General features: G+C 42.6%; 1 protein-coding gene and 1 long non-coding RNA gene across 2 annotated transcripts; one reads left to right on the top strand and one right to left on the bottom strand.

Annotated features, from left to right (window-relative positions):
- Nucleotides 1-850: 850 nt before the first annotated feature.
- On the top strand, nt 851-10,181 carry LOC129835742 (uncharacterized). Its single transcript, XR_008756501.1, has 3 exons — nt 851-934; nt 1,412-1,495; nt 10,093-10,181. It is a non-coding gene; the product is annotated as an uncharacterized LOC129835742 (long non-coding RNA).
- LOC129835731 (mannose-binding protein C-like) lies at nt 9,766-11,537 on the bottom strand. The gene is made up of 4 exons (XM_055901502.1): nt 11,312-11,537; nt 11,114-11,186; nt 10,938-11,020; nt 9,766-10,274 (listed from the first exon to the last, which is right to left on the bottom strand). The coding sequence occupies exons 1-4, from the start codon at nt 11,535-11,537 to the stop codon at nt 9,898-9,900; spliced, it is 759 nt and encodes a 252-aa protein (XP_055757477.1). The 3' UTR covers nt 9,766-9,897.
- Nucleotides 11,538-16,115: the final 4,578 nt, after the last annotated feature.

Consider the following 16,115-nt stretch of genomic DNA (forward strand, 5'->3'; position numbering starts at 1 on the left):
GCTGACAGACACAGCAAACCTTTTTGCCACAGCTCGCATTGATGTGCCATCCTGGATGAACTGCACTACCTGAGCCACTTGTGTGGGTTGTAGACTCCGTCTCATGCTACCACTAGAGTGAGAGCACCGCCAGCATTCAAAAGTGACCAAAACATCAGCCAGGAAGCATAGGAACTGAGAAGTGGTCTGTGGTCACCACCTGCAGAATCACCCCTTTTTTGGGGGTGTCTTGCTAATTGCCTATAATTTCCACCTTTTGTCTATTCCATTTGCACAACAGCATGTGACATTTATTGTCAATCAGTGTTGCTTCCCAAGTGGACAGTTTGATTTCACAGAAGTGTGATTGACTTGGAGTTACATTGTGTTGTTTAAGTGTTCCCTTTATTTTTTTGAGCAGTGTATTTGTTTAAGTTCCTGTTTTCCACACAGTGTTTGAGACAAAGAAAGCACCTCTTTGAACCTAAGGGCTGCAATGTTAGAGATGACTCTAGGAACTGCACTTACATCTCTGTCACAACCAGCCCACCTTACATAGTGGAGATTAGTGCACCTGCAGAGACACTTCAGGGATAACTGGGGATCATCAGTGAAATACTAACTAATCAAATCAAGGTAACACAACACATCCAGTTTTCCTTATTTCATTTTACTTGAAGAACGGCAATGAAGGTGTAAAGTTTAAGCAAGTATGTTGACGGATTAGTTAAAGGCAAGTCATTCTAATTTGTTAAGGTTAGAAAGGGATTCAAACCAGTGACCTTGTGTATGGCAACCCATATCAACCTTTTATAAAAAATAGTCCAATTTAGTTTCATGATCCCTGATAATTTGGCTCCCCTTTTGCTCAAAACCTTGACCCTAACGCCCAGACGTGTAATAGATACTGGTCTTCAAAAAGTGTTCTTTGTCCGGGGATCTGTTGGGGATAATGGTAAGATTCAGGAGTGCATCTTCTTAAATTACTGCTTTTATTTCTACCATATAATGCTATTTAAAATGTACATTTGCTGACTATGCTGAAACAGCTGTTTTTGCATAATGCAAGAGTGCTCGTGTGTCTGCACACACAGACACACACCCACAATCGGGTGGATTGTCAGGACATTGTAGTCCTTACATTGTAGACTTGGCAAGGTAGGAAAACATGAATGCACACCTGCAAGCACACACACTCACACACATAAAACACACACACACACACACACACACACACACACACACACACACACACACACACACACACACACACACACACACACACACACACACACACACACACACACACACACACACACACACACACACACACACACACACACACACACACACCTAAGAAAGAGGAAGTGTTCTGTGACTTTGAAAGATTGTGGACTTTTCCAAAACGTGTTTCCTTCTTCTTCTCCTGCAGGTGATCTTGGCTCTCCCTCCATCACACTTTTGACAGGCCTCTCCAGTCAGGTTTCCTCAAGCTGTAGGAAACCCCTTTTTCACGGTGAGTGAAGTCGACTTTTGGTCAATTATCATGAACTATTGTCATTGTGGACTGTGGTCGTTGTGGACTGTGGTCGTTGTGGACTGTGGTCGTTGTGGACTGTGGTCATTGTGGACTGTGGTCATTGTGGACTGTGGTCATTGTACACTGTGGTCATTGTGGACTGGTCATTGAGCACTGTGGTCATTGAGCACTGTGGTCATTGAGCACTGTGGTCATTGTGCACTGTTGTCATTGTGGACTGTGGTCATTGTGGACTGTGGTCATTGTGGACTGTGGTCATTGTGGACTGTGGTCATTGTGGACTGTGGTCATTGTACACTGTGGTCATTTTGGACTGTGGTCATTGAGGACTGTGGTCATTGTGCACAGTGGTCATTGTACACTGTTGTCATTGTGGACTGTTGTCATTGTGGACTGTGGTCATTGTGGACTGTGGTCAATGTGGACTGTGGTCATTGTGGACTGTGGTCATTGTGGACTGTGGTCATTGTACACTGTGGTCATTGTACACTGTGGTCATTGAGGACTGTGGTCATTGTGCACTGTGGTCAATGTGGACTGTGGTCATTGTGCACTGTGGTCAATGTGGACTGTGGTCATTGTGCACAGTGGTCATTGTACACTGTTGTCATTGTGGACTGTGGTCATTGTACACTGTGGTCAATGTGGACTGTGGTCATTGTGCACTGTGGTCATTGTGGACTGTGGTCATTGTGGACTGTGGTCATTGTACACTGTGGTCATTGTGGACTGTGGTCATTGAGGACTGTGGTCATTGTACACTGATCATTATACACTGTGGTCATTGTACACTGTGATCATTGTACACTGTGGTCATTGTGCACAGTGGTCATTGTGGACTGTGGTAATTGTGGACTGTGGTCATTGTACAGTGTGGTCATTGTGGACTGTGGTCATTGTGGACTGTGGTCATTGTGGACTATGGTCATTGTGCAATGTGGTCATTGTGGACTGTGGTCATTGTGCACATTGGTCATTGTGGACTGTGGTCATTGTGGACTGTGGTCATTGTGGACTGTGGTCATTGTGGACTGTGGTCATTGTGCACATTGGTCATTGTGGACTGTGGTCATTGTGGACTATGGTCATTGTGGACTGTGGTCTTTGTGGACTGTGGTCATTGCACAGTCGGAACTTGAAGCTTTCCACCTTCTCCACTGCTGTCCCGTCGATGTGGATAGGGGAGAGCTCCCTCTGCTGTTTCCTAAAGTCCACGATCAGCTCCTTCATTTTGTTGACATTGAGGGAGAGGTTATATTCCTGGCACCACTCCGCCAGCGCCCTCACCTCCTCCCTGTAGGCTGTCTTGTCATTGTTGGTAATCAGGCCTACTACTGTTGTGTCATCTGCAAACTTGATGAACGAGTTGGAGGCGTTCAAGGCCAAGTAGTCATGGGTGAACAGGGAGTACAGGAGAGGGCTAAGCACGCACCCTTGTTGGGCCCCTGTGTTGAGGATCAGTGTAGTGGAGTTGGTGTTTCCTTCCTTCACCACCTGGGGGCGGCTTTTCAGGAAGTCCAGGACCCAGTTGCACAATTTGGCCCATTTCCCCAAGTTTAATGATGAACTTGGATGGTACTATGGTGTTGAAGGCTGAACAGCATTCTGACGCGGGTTTTCCCCTTACCCAGATGGGATAGGGTGGTGTGCAGTGCAATGGCAATTGCATCGTCTGTGGATCTATCGGGGCAGTAAGCAAATTGAAGTGGGTCTATGGTGTCAAGGTAAGGTAGAAGTGATATGATCCTTAACTAGCCTCTTAAATCACTTCATGATGACAGAAGTGAGTGCTAGTAGATGCAGGATTTCAGCAAACATGGCTTGAAAACTGTTTACATTAATTTATAGTAATTTAGCATTTTTCTGAATTTCCGCCTGACCTACGTGCCCAAAGTAAACTGCCTGGTACTCAGGCCCAGAAGCCAAGATAAGCATATAATTGGTACCATTGGAAAGAAGCTACTATAAAGTTTGTAGAAATGTTAACCTGTCTAGGATCAGCGTGGCGCTAGCGGCACACCCCCCCCCCCCCCACTGAAAAACCAGTGCCGCGAAATTCAAAAAAAATATTTTTTTTAAATATTTAACTTTCACACATTAAAGTCCAATACAGCTAATGAAAGACACAGATCTTATGAATCCAGTCAACATTTCCGATTTTTAAAATGTTTTACAGGGAAGACACAATATGTAAAGATGTACATCTATTACCTAAAAACACATTAGCATAATCCACCATCTTTTATTTGTCCACCAACACCAGTAGCCATCACCAATTCGGCTAAACTAAGATATTTATAGCCCCTAACCAACAAAAAAACTCATTAGATGACAGTCTGATAACATATTTATGGTATGGGATAGGTTTTGTTAGAAAAAAGTGCATATTTCAGGTATATGGCATAGTTTACAATTGCACCCACCATCACAAATGGACTAGAATAATTACAATGAGCAACGTGTTTACCTAACTACTAATCATCAAACATTTCGTAAAAATACACAGCATACACGAATCGAAAGACACAGATCCTGTGAATACAGACAATATTTCAGATTTTCTAAGTGTCTTACAGCGAAAACACAATAAATCGTTATATTAGCTTAGCACATAGCAATTAGCAGCCCAGCATTGATTCTAGCCAAAGTGAGCGATAAAAGTCAACATCGCCAAAAGATATTAATTTTTTCACTAACCTTCTCAGAATTCTTCCGATGACACTCCTGTAACATCACATTACAACATGCATATACAGTTTGATCGAAAATGTTTATATTTAGCCACCAAAATCATGGTTAGACAATGTGAAATGTAACTCGGCTGGTCAGAATTTGTCCTTGCGCCACTTAGACAGTGATCTACTCTTATACATAAATACTCATAAACGTGACTAAAAAATATAGGGTGGACAGGGATTGATAGACAATTTAATTCTTAATACAATTGCGTTATTACATTTTTTAATTTATCCTTACTTTTCAATACAGTTTGCGCCAAGCGAAGCTACGTCAAAAAACATGGCGTCCTAAGCCACTAAAATGTTTCGACAGAAACACGATTTATCATAATAAAAATGTCCTACCTTGAGCTGTTCTTCCATCAGTATCTTGGGCAAAGGATCCTTTCTTGGGAGAAATCGTCTTTTGGTGGAAAGCTGTCCTCTTGCCATGTGGAAATGTCAACTACGTTCGGGATGAACTGAAAAGCGTGCCCAACTTTTCACATCGTTGCAAAAATAAATGTCCCAAAATCGCACTAAACGGATATAAATTGCTATAAAACGCTTTAAATTAACTACTTTGTGATGTTTGTAACTCCTATAACGAGTGAAAAGATGACCGGAGAAATATAACAGGCTAAACTAACGCTTGGAACAGGAGAGGGTCGGTGTCTTCCACGCGCGTTACGCAGCAAGAAAAGACTTGCTAGCTAAAGGTTTTTTTCATTTGTAGGGCCTGTGAACGAGCAATCGAGCCCGTTGGAATCGTCATCACGTAAAGGCATCCAGGGGAAGACGTAAGAAGTGTCCGTATAGTCATAGCAACGACAGTGCCCTTTTAACTGACTTCAGAAAAGTGCCCAACATTTCTCAAATCTGACTCCATGTCAGGGAAATTGCTGTAGAATGGGCTCTGTTCCACTTAGAGACAAAATTTCAACTCCTATAGAAACTATAGACTGTTTTCTATCCAATAATAATAATAATATGCATATTGTACGATCAAGGATTTTGTGGGAAGCCGTTTAAAAAATTAGCCACATTAGCATAAATAGTCTAAACAGCGCCCCCATCCCCAACAGGTTAAAATAATGTAGGAGACTGTAACACAATAGATATGATAGGAGAAACACCAACCAGATTCTTTCTTTTTTTGAGAGACCATGCTCTTACAATGGAAAGTATAGGGGCATATCCAATTCCAGCTCCCAGATTGCAATTCCTATGGCTTCCACTAGATGTAAACAGTCATTGTTCAAGGTTTCAGGCATGTTTCTTCCAAAACTAGGAAACAAGTTTTAGCATTGGGACTCAGTTGGAAATCAGTCTGTGTGCGCGCGATGAAGAGGATGCACACTTTCTAAAATCGGTTTCCTATTCAACATACCTCTTTCCGTAAGAAATATTATAGTTTAATTACATTTTCAGGTATATGAGGAGTTAATAGAAATGTATTATGACTTGTTGAAACAAAATTTAGGGGAAGATTTTTGGATACCTTTCCCTGCATGTTGAACGAGTGGATTACTCAAATCGATGGCACCAACTAAACAGACTTTTTGGGATATAAAGAAGGATTTTATCTAACAAAACGACACTACCTGTTATAGCTGGGACCCTTTAGATGACAAATCAGAGCAAGATTTTCAAAACGTAAATGAATATTTAATCGTTATTTGTGAATGTATGTAACCTGTGACGGTGGAAAAATATTTTGATGTGGGGCGCCGTCCTTAAACAATCGCATGGCATGTTTTTGTCGTAATAGCTACTGTAAATCGGACAATGCAGTTATATTAACAAGAATTTAAGCTTTCAGCCGATATAAGACACTTATATGTACCTAAATGTTTAATATCCATAATTTTTATGATTATTTACTTGAATTGTGCGCCCTCCAGTTTCACCGGAAGTTGTCCCGTTAGCGGGATGTCTATCTCCCAACGATGCAGTTTTAAGAAAATACATAAAAAATTGAAAGTATAAAAAAGTAAGAGATAAGAAAAACAAATAATTAAAGAGAAAATAGTCTGGGTAGCCATTTGATTAGCTGTCCAGGAGTCATATGGCTTGGAGGTAGAAGCTGCTGAGAAGCCTCTTGGACCTAGACTTGGGGCTCCGGTAACGCTTGCCGTGCGGTAGCAGAGAGAACAGTCTATGACTAGGGTGGCTGGAGTCTCTGACGATTTTTAGGACCTTCCTCTGACACCGCATGGTATAAAGGTCCTGGATGGCAGGAAGCTTGGCCCTAGTGATGTACTGGGCCTTACGCACTACACTCTGTAGAGGCCGAGCAATTGCCATACCAGGCAGTGATGGAACCCATCAGGATGCTCTCGATGGTGTTGCTGTAAAATCTTTTGAGGATCTGAGGACCCGTGCCAAATCTTTTCAGTCTCCTGAGGGAAAATAGGTTTTGTCTAGTCCTCTTCACGACTGTCTTGGTGTGCTTGGACCATTTTAGTTTGTTATTGATGTGGACGCCAAGGAATTTGAAGCTCTCAACCTGCTCCACTACAGCCCTGGCGATGAGAATGGGGGCGTGCTTAGTCCTCTTTTTCCTGTAGTCCACAATCATCTCCTTTGTCTTGATCAAGTTGAGGGAGAGGTTGTTGCCCTTGCACCACATGGTCAGGTCTCTGACCTCCTCCCTATAGGCTGTCTCATCATTGTCGGTGATCAGCCCTACCACTGTTGTGACATCAGCAAACTTAATGATGGTGTTGGAGTTGTGACTGGCCATGCAGTCATGAGTGAACAGGGAGTACAGGAGAGGACTGAGCACCCACCCCTAAGGGACCCCCGTGTTGAGGATCAGTGTGGCGGATGTGTTGTTACCTACCCTTACCACCAGGGGGCGGCCTGTCAGGAAGTCTAGGATCCAGTTGCAGAGGGAGCTCATCTCACACGCCTGCCAGAAAGATATTATGAAGAAATCTGATGTACGACTACACTGTCGATGACTTGACATGCAACCTTTCATTCATGCAAGCAACATAAAAAATGTAGTCAGCCTGGAAAACAACCCAATATGTTATTAGTTCAGAAACCTGTTCTTCTGAAAATGGGTTCCCATCTTTGATCTTCTGTGCGAGATTTCCACCCTCACTATGGTCCATCACTTCGTAGTAGCTTGTATCTGTTTTATCTGTAAAAATGCATAGTTGTATGAATATAGTATTTTGGGATATATTGGTATAGCATGCTACCTCCTCTGTTTAGAATTTCCATGTTGATACTGTGGCAACAGACATATTGGGGTGGTGTCCTAAACACAAATTAAGTTTAGTCCTGGACTAAAAATCATTCTCAATGGATTTGTAATCTGTATCTGGGAACCAACCCTAACGTTTTCTCTCTGAACTGAAAAATAAACACAAAAATATGTTACCTTGGAAAGAGTCCTAAAATATGGCAGTGATTTATCTGCAGGAGTATTTCAACCTCAGAGAATATGTCTCCAGCACACGAGTCTGATGTCTGTTAAAGCAACAACCACAGTACTCAATCCAACACTTTCCATTATAAAGGATTCTAAATTAGACCTAGTTGTGTCTCCCTTTGAATCCAATCAAATCAAACTGTATTTAATTATAAACAATAAAATAAGTAAATAATAATAATAATAAATCAATTAAATAAGTAAAACGGAAACTGCCAGGCATGAATCAACACAGGGAAAGCAGTCCAGTGACAAACTCCTTATAAATGATCTATAATCATATAAATAACACACCTTATTAGAAAAGGGTTGCTATAAAAGTAGAATGTAAAATAAAAGACAAGTGTTGGTCTAGTGGTAGTGCTGCTGCCTATGGACCACACTTTGACTCCTGGAGGGTTCAAACCCCAACTGCACCATTTAATGTTTACTGTATAGCCCTCTCCTCTACCTCCCCATCTCATCACGTTTCTCTACCTATCAATAAAACTACACTTTATGTTTACAAATAACATTTAAGAAAAAAAACTAAGACAATGGTGCCCACTCACCTCATTCAGTTTGACCTCTTTAATGACAAACTGGTCACCATCTTTGTCAGTAGCTATGACACCATTCTCTACCTTCCTCGGGATAGTGAATCCTTTTTTTTCAAGGACACTCTGGGTATTCCCCATCTTTGTATTTCACTATAATACAGTATGGTGTCATTGGTAAATAACTCAAATGTCAAATATTTGATGTACAGTACAATATTTTGAATTATAAATATAGAGTTGATTTGTGGCAAGTAAATATGAATAATAAATTAAACAACTATGTTGTTATTTTAAACATTTTGTTTATGTGAAAATGCATTGTTCATGAAATACAGGACTTCTCTTTTGAATGTGCATGAGCTTACCTTAGCTTGCCTGTCTTCCAGTAAATATGATCTCTACTCGTCTGAGCCAGTGTCACACACAAGAGCATCTATTTACTTTGTGTTAGATAAACACACGTATCAGTGTCAGCTGAGAAAGTGGCATTAGTGGATCAATATTGAAACGATGAAATGGATTCACAAGAATTCAACTATGCCTGTACAACTCGTGCCAAACTCATTCCATGGAGGGCCGAGTATCTGTGGGTTTTCACTCCTCCCTTGTACTTAGTAAATTAGTAAAGGACTTCCCACACCTGGTTGTCTACGTCTTAACTGAAAAAAACTCGAAGCTGCAGACACTAGGCCCTCCATGGAATGAATTTGACACCCCTGCTGTACACAGAAGTAAACATAAAAGGCTCATGTGACAGCTTGTGAAAATAATGTGTCTGGAGAGCTACAGCAGTGGGGGCTGGTGGAAGGAGCTATAGGAGGACGGGCTCGTTGTAATGGCTGGAATTGGTTAAATGGAATGGAGTCAAACGTGGTTTACATCTGTTTGTTGTGTTTTATACCGTTTGTTTAATCCCATTCTAGCCATTACAATGACCCTGTCCTCCTATAGCCCTCCACCAGCCCCCACTGAGCTACAGGTAGGCAAAACTTCCACCGGTGCTCTGGAGAAGTGTAGAGAATTGGAACGCAGACATGGAAGGTAGACAAATAATTAATGACACCTGTGTTTAGGTGTGGTCTCAGAAAGGTGAGGTTATTCCAGATCACCACTAGGGGCTGCTATTGGGTTACAATCACATCAACAATTGAGAGAAACAATCAAATATGAGCATAGAATAGCATACACGTTTCATGTCAGTTTGTTCACTGTCTTCATTCACTATATCTCCTCTGAACCCTAAACAAATGTGATGTTATTCTGGGTTGAAATAATACATTGTTCTAACTGTGTTATTTTGAAAAATACATGTAACTCTTTATATAAAAGGAAGAGAAATGATCGACTGTATTGGTTACATCCATATTGTCCTGTGCTGCACCCGAAAGGCAGATGTTTCCATTGTGAGCAGTGTGAGATTATAAAATAGCCTACTTTGTCCTGGTTGTCAAACCGCCACACTAAACAAACATGGACATCAACTGGTCCGAGAGAGAAACACAGAATTCCTTGCTCTTTTTTATTCATTTTATTGACAGTCTGTAAATAATTTGCAGCTCTCATAAACAGTGTCTGCTGGATGTAAGATTTGGTAAGATAATTTGCTCGAAAATTCATTTAGTAGCAATCAAAATGTAGGTCAATGATTTTATGGAAAAAAATCCCATCTTTAAATGTTTAAATTTCACATATTATAACAATGTTTGCATCACAGGTAATATCAACCCAAGGTCCAGAGTTTGTTGTAGCAATACAGTCTTCTATACCATTACCTCCACTGTTTGGTTCTCCACTGTGCCAGTCCAGATACGTCAGTGGCTCATCATTCAAATCTACCCAAACACCCTCTGTTTTCCTGTCTGTTGCTCCCAGGAAACCATAAGAAGCACCAACAATGAATTTGGAAAGAGCTTGGTTCTCCACATCATTCCTTGGCATGACCAGCGTCGCACCAAAGTTTTTGCAGAACTTCAAACCTTCATCGAAACTTCCCAGCACTCCATTGGACACTAAATATTTGTCCCCTGCCTTCTGGAAGACCCTGAAGCTTGCAGCTTGAAATAAATAATGTAATTCTTTCTGTGAGTCATACCGACCGATTTCTTTGTTGAATGTGGATATAAATGTGAAACACACTGAGTGTACAAAACATTAGGAACCCCTGCTCTTTCCATGACATAGACTGACCAGGTGAGTCCAGGAGAGAGCTATGATCACTTATTGAAATACATGAAGGGGAGGTGACAGGTTAAAGAATAACAGGTTAAAGAATAATTTGAGACATGGATTGTGTATATGTGCTATTCAGAAGGTGAATGGTGAAGACAAACAATTTAAGTGCCTTTGAACGGGGTATGGTAGTAGGTGCCAGGCACACTGGTTTGAGTGTGTCAATAACTGCAACGCTGCTGGGTTTTTCACACTCAATAGTTTCCCTTGTGTATCAAGAATGGTTCACCACCCAAAGGACATCCAGCCAACTTGACACAACTGTAGGAAGCATTGGAGTCAACATGGGCCAGCATACCCTGTGGAACGCTTTCGACAACTTGTAGAGTCCATGCCCCGATGAATATAGCCTGTTCTGAGGGCAAAAGGGGTGCAACTCAATATTAGGAAGGTGTTCCTAATATTTTGTACACTCAGTGTATATATTTTTTGAAATAGATTAACAATTTATAATTAAAAAAATAATAATTCTAAAGAGAAATTCTTACCTTTCTCAAGATTAGCCTGTCTGTCTTTGAGCTGTTGGATCTCAGCGAGTAAATGGCTGATCACACTGTTGCCTCCTGCATCTGAAAGAACATGACACATTTCTCTATCACTGTCTATGTTCTGGATTGCACCTCAACAAGTACTATCCCAACGGGTCAAGGACTGTTGGTTAGCTCCTGGCTCCCCTATCTCCCCTTTAGGTCCAGCTGGCCCCACATCAACAGGGTGTCCCTGTGCCCCTATTCCTACTAGAATAACATAAAACAACATACATTTCATCTTTTACAGATCATTCCTCAAACATGTCATTTTTTTATATTGGGAACTGTGCCATGCCTTGATGCTAGTTAACACATTCTTTAATGTCCCCTACCAGGGTGTCCTTTCTCTCCCTTGGGTCCTGTGACTCCGTCATGCCCATCCCTCCCATCTCTCCCAGGCAGACCGTTATGACCAGGTATGCCAGGGACACCAGGATAAGCTGGGCAGCTCGGGCTGGAAGTGTGAGGGGGAGGGGTTTGCTTTTGGGCTTCACTTGGCAGGTAGACAGTCAATTGTGAGGTCAGCAGAATGCTGAGAAACAACCGGGGCATCGCCATCTAGTGGTGTCTGAGGAGAACAGGCTCAGAGTCATTGGGATTGCATGGTGGAGGTAACATCAACCCAACCTCTTGCCTGCAAAAAGGCTATTTGGACACTCCTGGTACAAAACAATATTTAATTTCAGAATTGGATAAAATTATGTTAAGGTTAGGGTTAGTTTCAGGGTTACGTTTTGCAGGTCAGGAATGTCCTTATAGCCTCTCCTTCTTGCCTGCAGAAATATGCCCTGGGCCATAGGATTGCTGCAGCACCCCCACAAAAAATGGAATATTGTTTTATTTATTGATAAAAATACAAAACATCTGACACTTATTTTTCTCACAAAAGTAGTGCACTGGGCCTATACTAGTTCACTATTAGTGGATAGATGATAGCCTTTGACATAAATTTGACAAAAGCTGGATCCCTTCTAGCCATGACCCTTCTGGAGAGAAACCAATTTTTTTGTCAAACATTTTAGGTCTGGAAGAAAACTAACAAATGTAGATATTTTAGTTCAGCGTTTCTCAAACTCTGTCCTCGTGAGTGTATTTGTCACGTGCGCCGAATACAACAGGTGTAGACCTTACAGTGAAATGCTTACTTCCAGGCTCTAACCAACAGTGCAGAAAAAGGTATTGGGTGAACAAAAGTGATCCGTTTCCACATTGATTTAACATCATCACATGGTTCTTTGGGGTTAAAATGAAAGTTGATTCAACCAAGTTGATTTGCTCCACCAGTGGGTAGATTTCTGTAGATAAAAGAAACTAGCAGCTTGGATCCATATAACACACAGTTCAGTCTCGTACTGGATAGAAAGGAAGTGCGGATGGTTGAGAGCTTTTCTTGACATATTGATTGGTTCCATACAACCGCTCTCAATACTGCAGACTTCTTTGTTGGTTTTGGGTCGAATTTAGGCATAACATCGTCCTCGTCTTAAAGAAACACTAAAAAGACAAAGTAAGACGATTCACACACGTGTGCAGCGCAGAAGTTCATGTTTGAAAAGTAAATATGATCGGTTGAATGTGTTTCAGTTAACTTAATGTGTCTTCAGATTTCATAACTCCCTTTTACTAAAGGAATCCTCATAAAAAAACATGAGATATGTTAGCGATAGTGATATTATTATTGTGCAACGTAGACGTTCTATTTTCTACTGAGATTGCAAACCAATTTGCATGTTGATCTAGTGCCCATCGGTTATGAATGTTTCAACCACTGTTTTTACCGTTTGTTGGTTTCAGAGAGCACAAAAAAACTACACTAAACATGAGCCTTTTAGCGTTTCTGATGCCACAGAAACAGACCCTGAGTCTGTTCCAACGTGTCCACCTGCGAATCGGAGGCCATGATTGTGCTCCCGTTGTGGGTGTGGTAGAGAAGCAACCTTTATTTACATGCAATTAACATAGCCTATATTAATATACATTACCATTTCTCCCGACAGTAGAATAACAGATTTTTGCTCGCTGCATGAAACAGAAGCGTGCTTTGTCACTTCTCACAGTGAGGCTTGCTTACTAAAGTCACATCATGTTTTATTATTATTCTACATAACCTAATACAATAGCATATAGTATAAACTGGGTGGTTCGAGCCCTGAATGCTGATTGGCTGACACCCATGGTATTTTGGTCATATACCACACCTCCTCTGGCCTTATTGCTTAAGTATTACATTACTCTTAGACCAAAAACACATTTGAGGACAGGGGTGTCCGGAGTCATTTTGCCCCGGGGATACATTCGCTCTTCAACGAGGTCCAGACGGCTACTGAAAGATTAGTGGAATCTGTGTGGGTAGCTGGACAGGTAGGATGACTGACAGTGAAGGTGAACAGGTGGTCACGTGTCAGGTGACAGAAGAATGGATGAGACAGAGGCAGGAATTCCTTTAACCATAAAGTGGTATATTTACTGAGTAGTCTGTGCTGCATAACAAAGGAAACAAAATAACATGTATCCAATCAAATTCATAATCACAAAGATCAAATCATAACAATCATTCATTATTAACATAATTAGGGAATTCAACAATCCAGTTCATTAAGAAGTCAATAGTAATCCCCCGTGAGTCATTTAGGCTCTTAACTGTTTATCATAAATCATGAAATAAATACAAACAGTGAATTGTCATGACCGACAGATTCAATCTATAATCTCCTTTAGTTTGATATCAAAGTCGATCAGTTAGCAAACAATGACGTTTCTCATTTCACCCTTTCAATTGTCTTCATGTGTACATGTAATTAATTTAATTACATATTAACCATATTGATTGCATAATTGGCCTATGAGGATCCGTATGGCCGCAATCATTTACAATTACCATTACACAATATGTATGAAGCCTGCGCTCCAAGCCGCGCTCCGCAATATAACTATAAAAAATAACTGATTGCACTTTCCCGATCGCAACAGAGAGTTCAGATGAAAGGTAACAGAGTCGGTGGACTTACGTGGATTCATGGACGCACAGAACTTCTGGAGCAGACGGAGTTAAGGAAGAGAAAGCAGCGAGATCAGGCGATGCCGTTTTCCTCCTTTTATGTGGATGAGATCTGTCGGTCATTGCCACCTGACCTAATTAAAGCGCTCTGGCCCAGCTGAGTAAGTGGCCATGAATTAAAGGATTATTCCACCAACTTCTTGGGCCTTTTCTACAGCCACCCTGGAAATTTGGTAAATTCCACACTCCTCAAAAAGGCTCATTGCTCCCCGTCCTCCGTCATCTCAGGAAGAGCAATTAGTCGAGCAACTGGCCTAATATATGTCCGGTTCTTTACCTGGATCTCCACTGATCTAACGCGACCATCAGTCCCAGGCATGGTCTTAGTGATACGTCCCACCGGCCAGGAGGCTCGAGGCAGCTGAGGGTCCACCACCATTACTACTTGAGCAGTTTCCAGGCTGGCCATTTCTCTCCACCATTTCCCTCGGTGCTGTAGGCTTGGTAGGTAATCCCGAATGAATAGGGCCCAGAAATGGTCGGCCAAGATCTGGTTTTGTCGCCACCGGAGTCTGCCAACGAGGTTGGTATCAGCATACATGGCTTGAGGAAGTGATGCATCTCGGCATCCCATCAAGAGCATATTCGGTGTAACCGGATCGGGGTCAGCGATATCTGCAGAGAGATATCCCAAGGGTTTGGAGTTCAATATCCCTTCCACCTCTATCAGGATGGTCCGCAAGACAGTTTCAGTGACAGTTTGGTCCCCCAGGACGACTCGTAAGGCCGTCTTTACAGATTTGATCTCTCGCTCCCATGTTCCTCCAAAATGAGGAGCTCCTGGAGGGTTAAATTTGAATAAGATTTGTTGGTCAATCAGCTGATCCTGTAGGCTGGGTTCCATGGCTTGGAAGGCTTCCTCCAACCTGGCTTCTCCTGCCTTGAAGTTTGTGCCTCTGTCAGCCAGGATGTCGTAGGGTTTCCCCCGTCGGGAGATAAACTGCCGTAGGGCCATGAGGAAGGCTTCAGTATCCAAACTCTCCAGTAGGTCCAGGTGGACACACCTAGTCGTCAAACACTTGAATAGAATGCCCCAGCGCTTTTCCACTCGACGCTCTAACTTGATCGTCAAGGGGCCAAAGCAATCTACTCCTGTTGACCAGAAGGGTGGTTTGAGAAGGCGCAAGCGAGCAGGGGGTAAATCTACCATTTTGGGCACAGTGGCTCCGGCCCGCCATCTCTGACATTCTACGCAGGCGTATTGGTGCTTACGAATGGCTCCTCGTCGTCCAAGTATCCAGTACTTCCGCCTCATCTCCCCATAGACCCTCTCTGGCCCTGGGTGGAGAAGCTTTTCATCATAACTCTTGATGAGGAGGCTGATAATAGGGTGTCTGGAGTCAAGGATAATTGGGTGGATAGCGTCGGGGTCCAAAACCTCTGCTCGGCGCAGCCTCCCTCCGACTCTGATCACTCCAAGGATTTGATCATATTCTGGGCCGAGAGAGAGAAGACGGCTCTCCTTAGCAACTTCCCTACCGGCTTTCAGAGCTTTTAGCTCCTCAGGGAAGCTAACTGCTTGTGCATGCTGGAGGAGTTGTGTCTCTGCCGCGAGGGAGGTGGCTATAGAAGCCACCCCATCTGAGGTCTGGTTTGTGGCGGGGATCAGATCCGGCAGTGTTTGGGATTGTGCTAGGTCAGGGAGAGCTGTTGTTGGTTCCGTAGAGATGCTGTAACATTGGGCGGACTTCCTTAACTCATGAGCTTCAATTGGTTGCGGAGGAGCCGCACGCCTGGGGGCTTTCGGCCACTCGTTCTCTGGTTGGGACAAGAATGGTGGTCCCAAGCTCCAGCGACGGGGTTGAGCCAGTTCCTTAAGGGTTTTACCGCGAGTAACGTCATCAGAAGGATTGTTTATGCTATCAACATACCTCCAGTCCTGGACTTCTGTCAGGTCTTGGATTTCTGCAATGCGAGTTCTGACAAACACCTTATACCTGCAGGACTCCGATGTGAGCCAGGTCAATACAGTGGTCGAATCACTCCAGTAGATGACCCTTTGGATTGGCAAGGTGAGCTCGGCTCGCAAGGTAGATGCCAACTGGGCTCCGGAAAGGGCAGCACTGAGTTCCAGCCTA

Source organism: Salvelinus fontinalis, chromosome 36 (assembly GCF_029448725.1).
Source record: "Salvelinus fontinalis isolate EN_2023a chromosome 36, ASM2944872v1, whole genome shotgun sequence".
NCBI classification, from domain to species: Eukaryota; Metazoa; Chordata; class Actinopteri; order Salmoniformes; family Salmonidae; genus Salvelinus; species Salvelinus fontinalis.

What these genes read in the sequence shown, in the direction of transcription:
- LOC129835731 (XM_055901502.1), bottom strand. Translation starts at nt 11,537, where the DNA reads ATGGCGATGCCCCGGTTGTTTCTCAGCATTCTGCTGACCTCACAATTG. An exon ending in GGGGAGATAGGGGAGCCAGG is followed by an intron (nt 11,021 to 11,113) that starts AGCTAACCAACA and finishes TCATGTTCTTTC; the next exon opens with AGATGCAGGAGGCAACAGTG. An exon ending in ACAGGCTAATCTTGAGAAAG is followed by an intron (nt 10,275 to 10,937) that starts GTAAGAATTTCT and finishes ATTTATTTCAAG; the next exon opens with CTGCAAGCTTCAGGGTCTTC.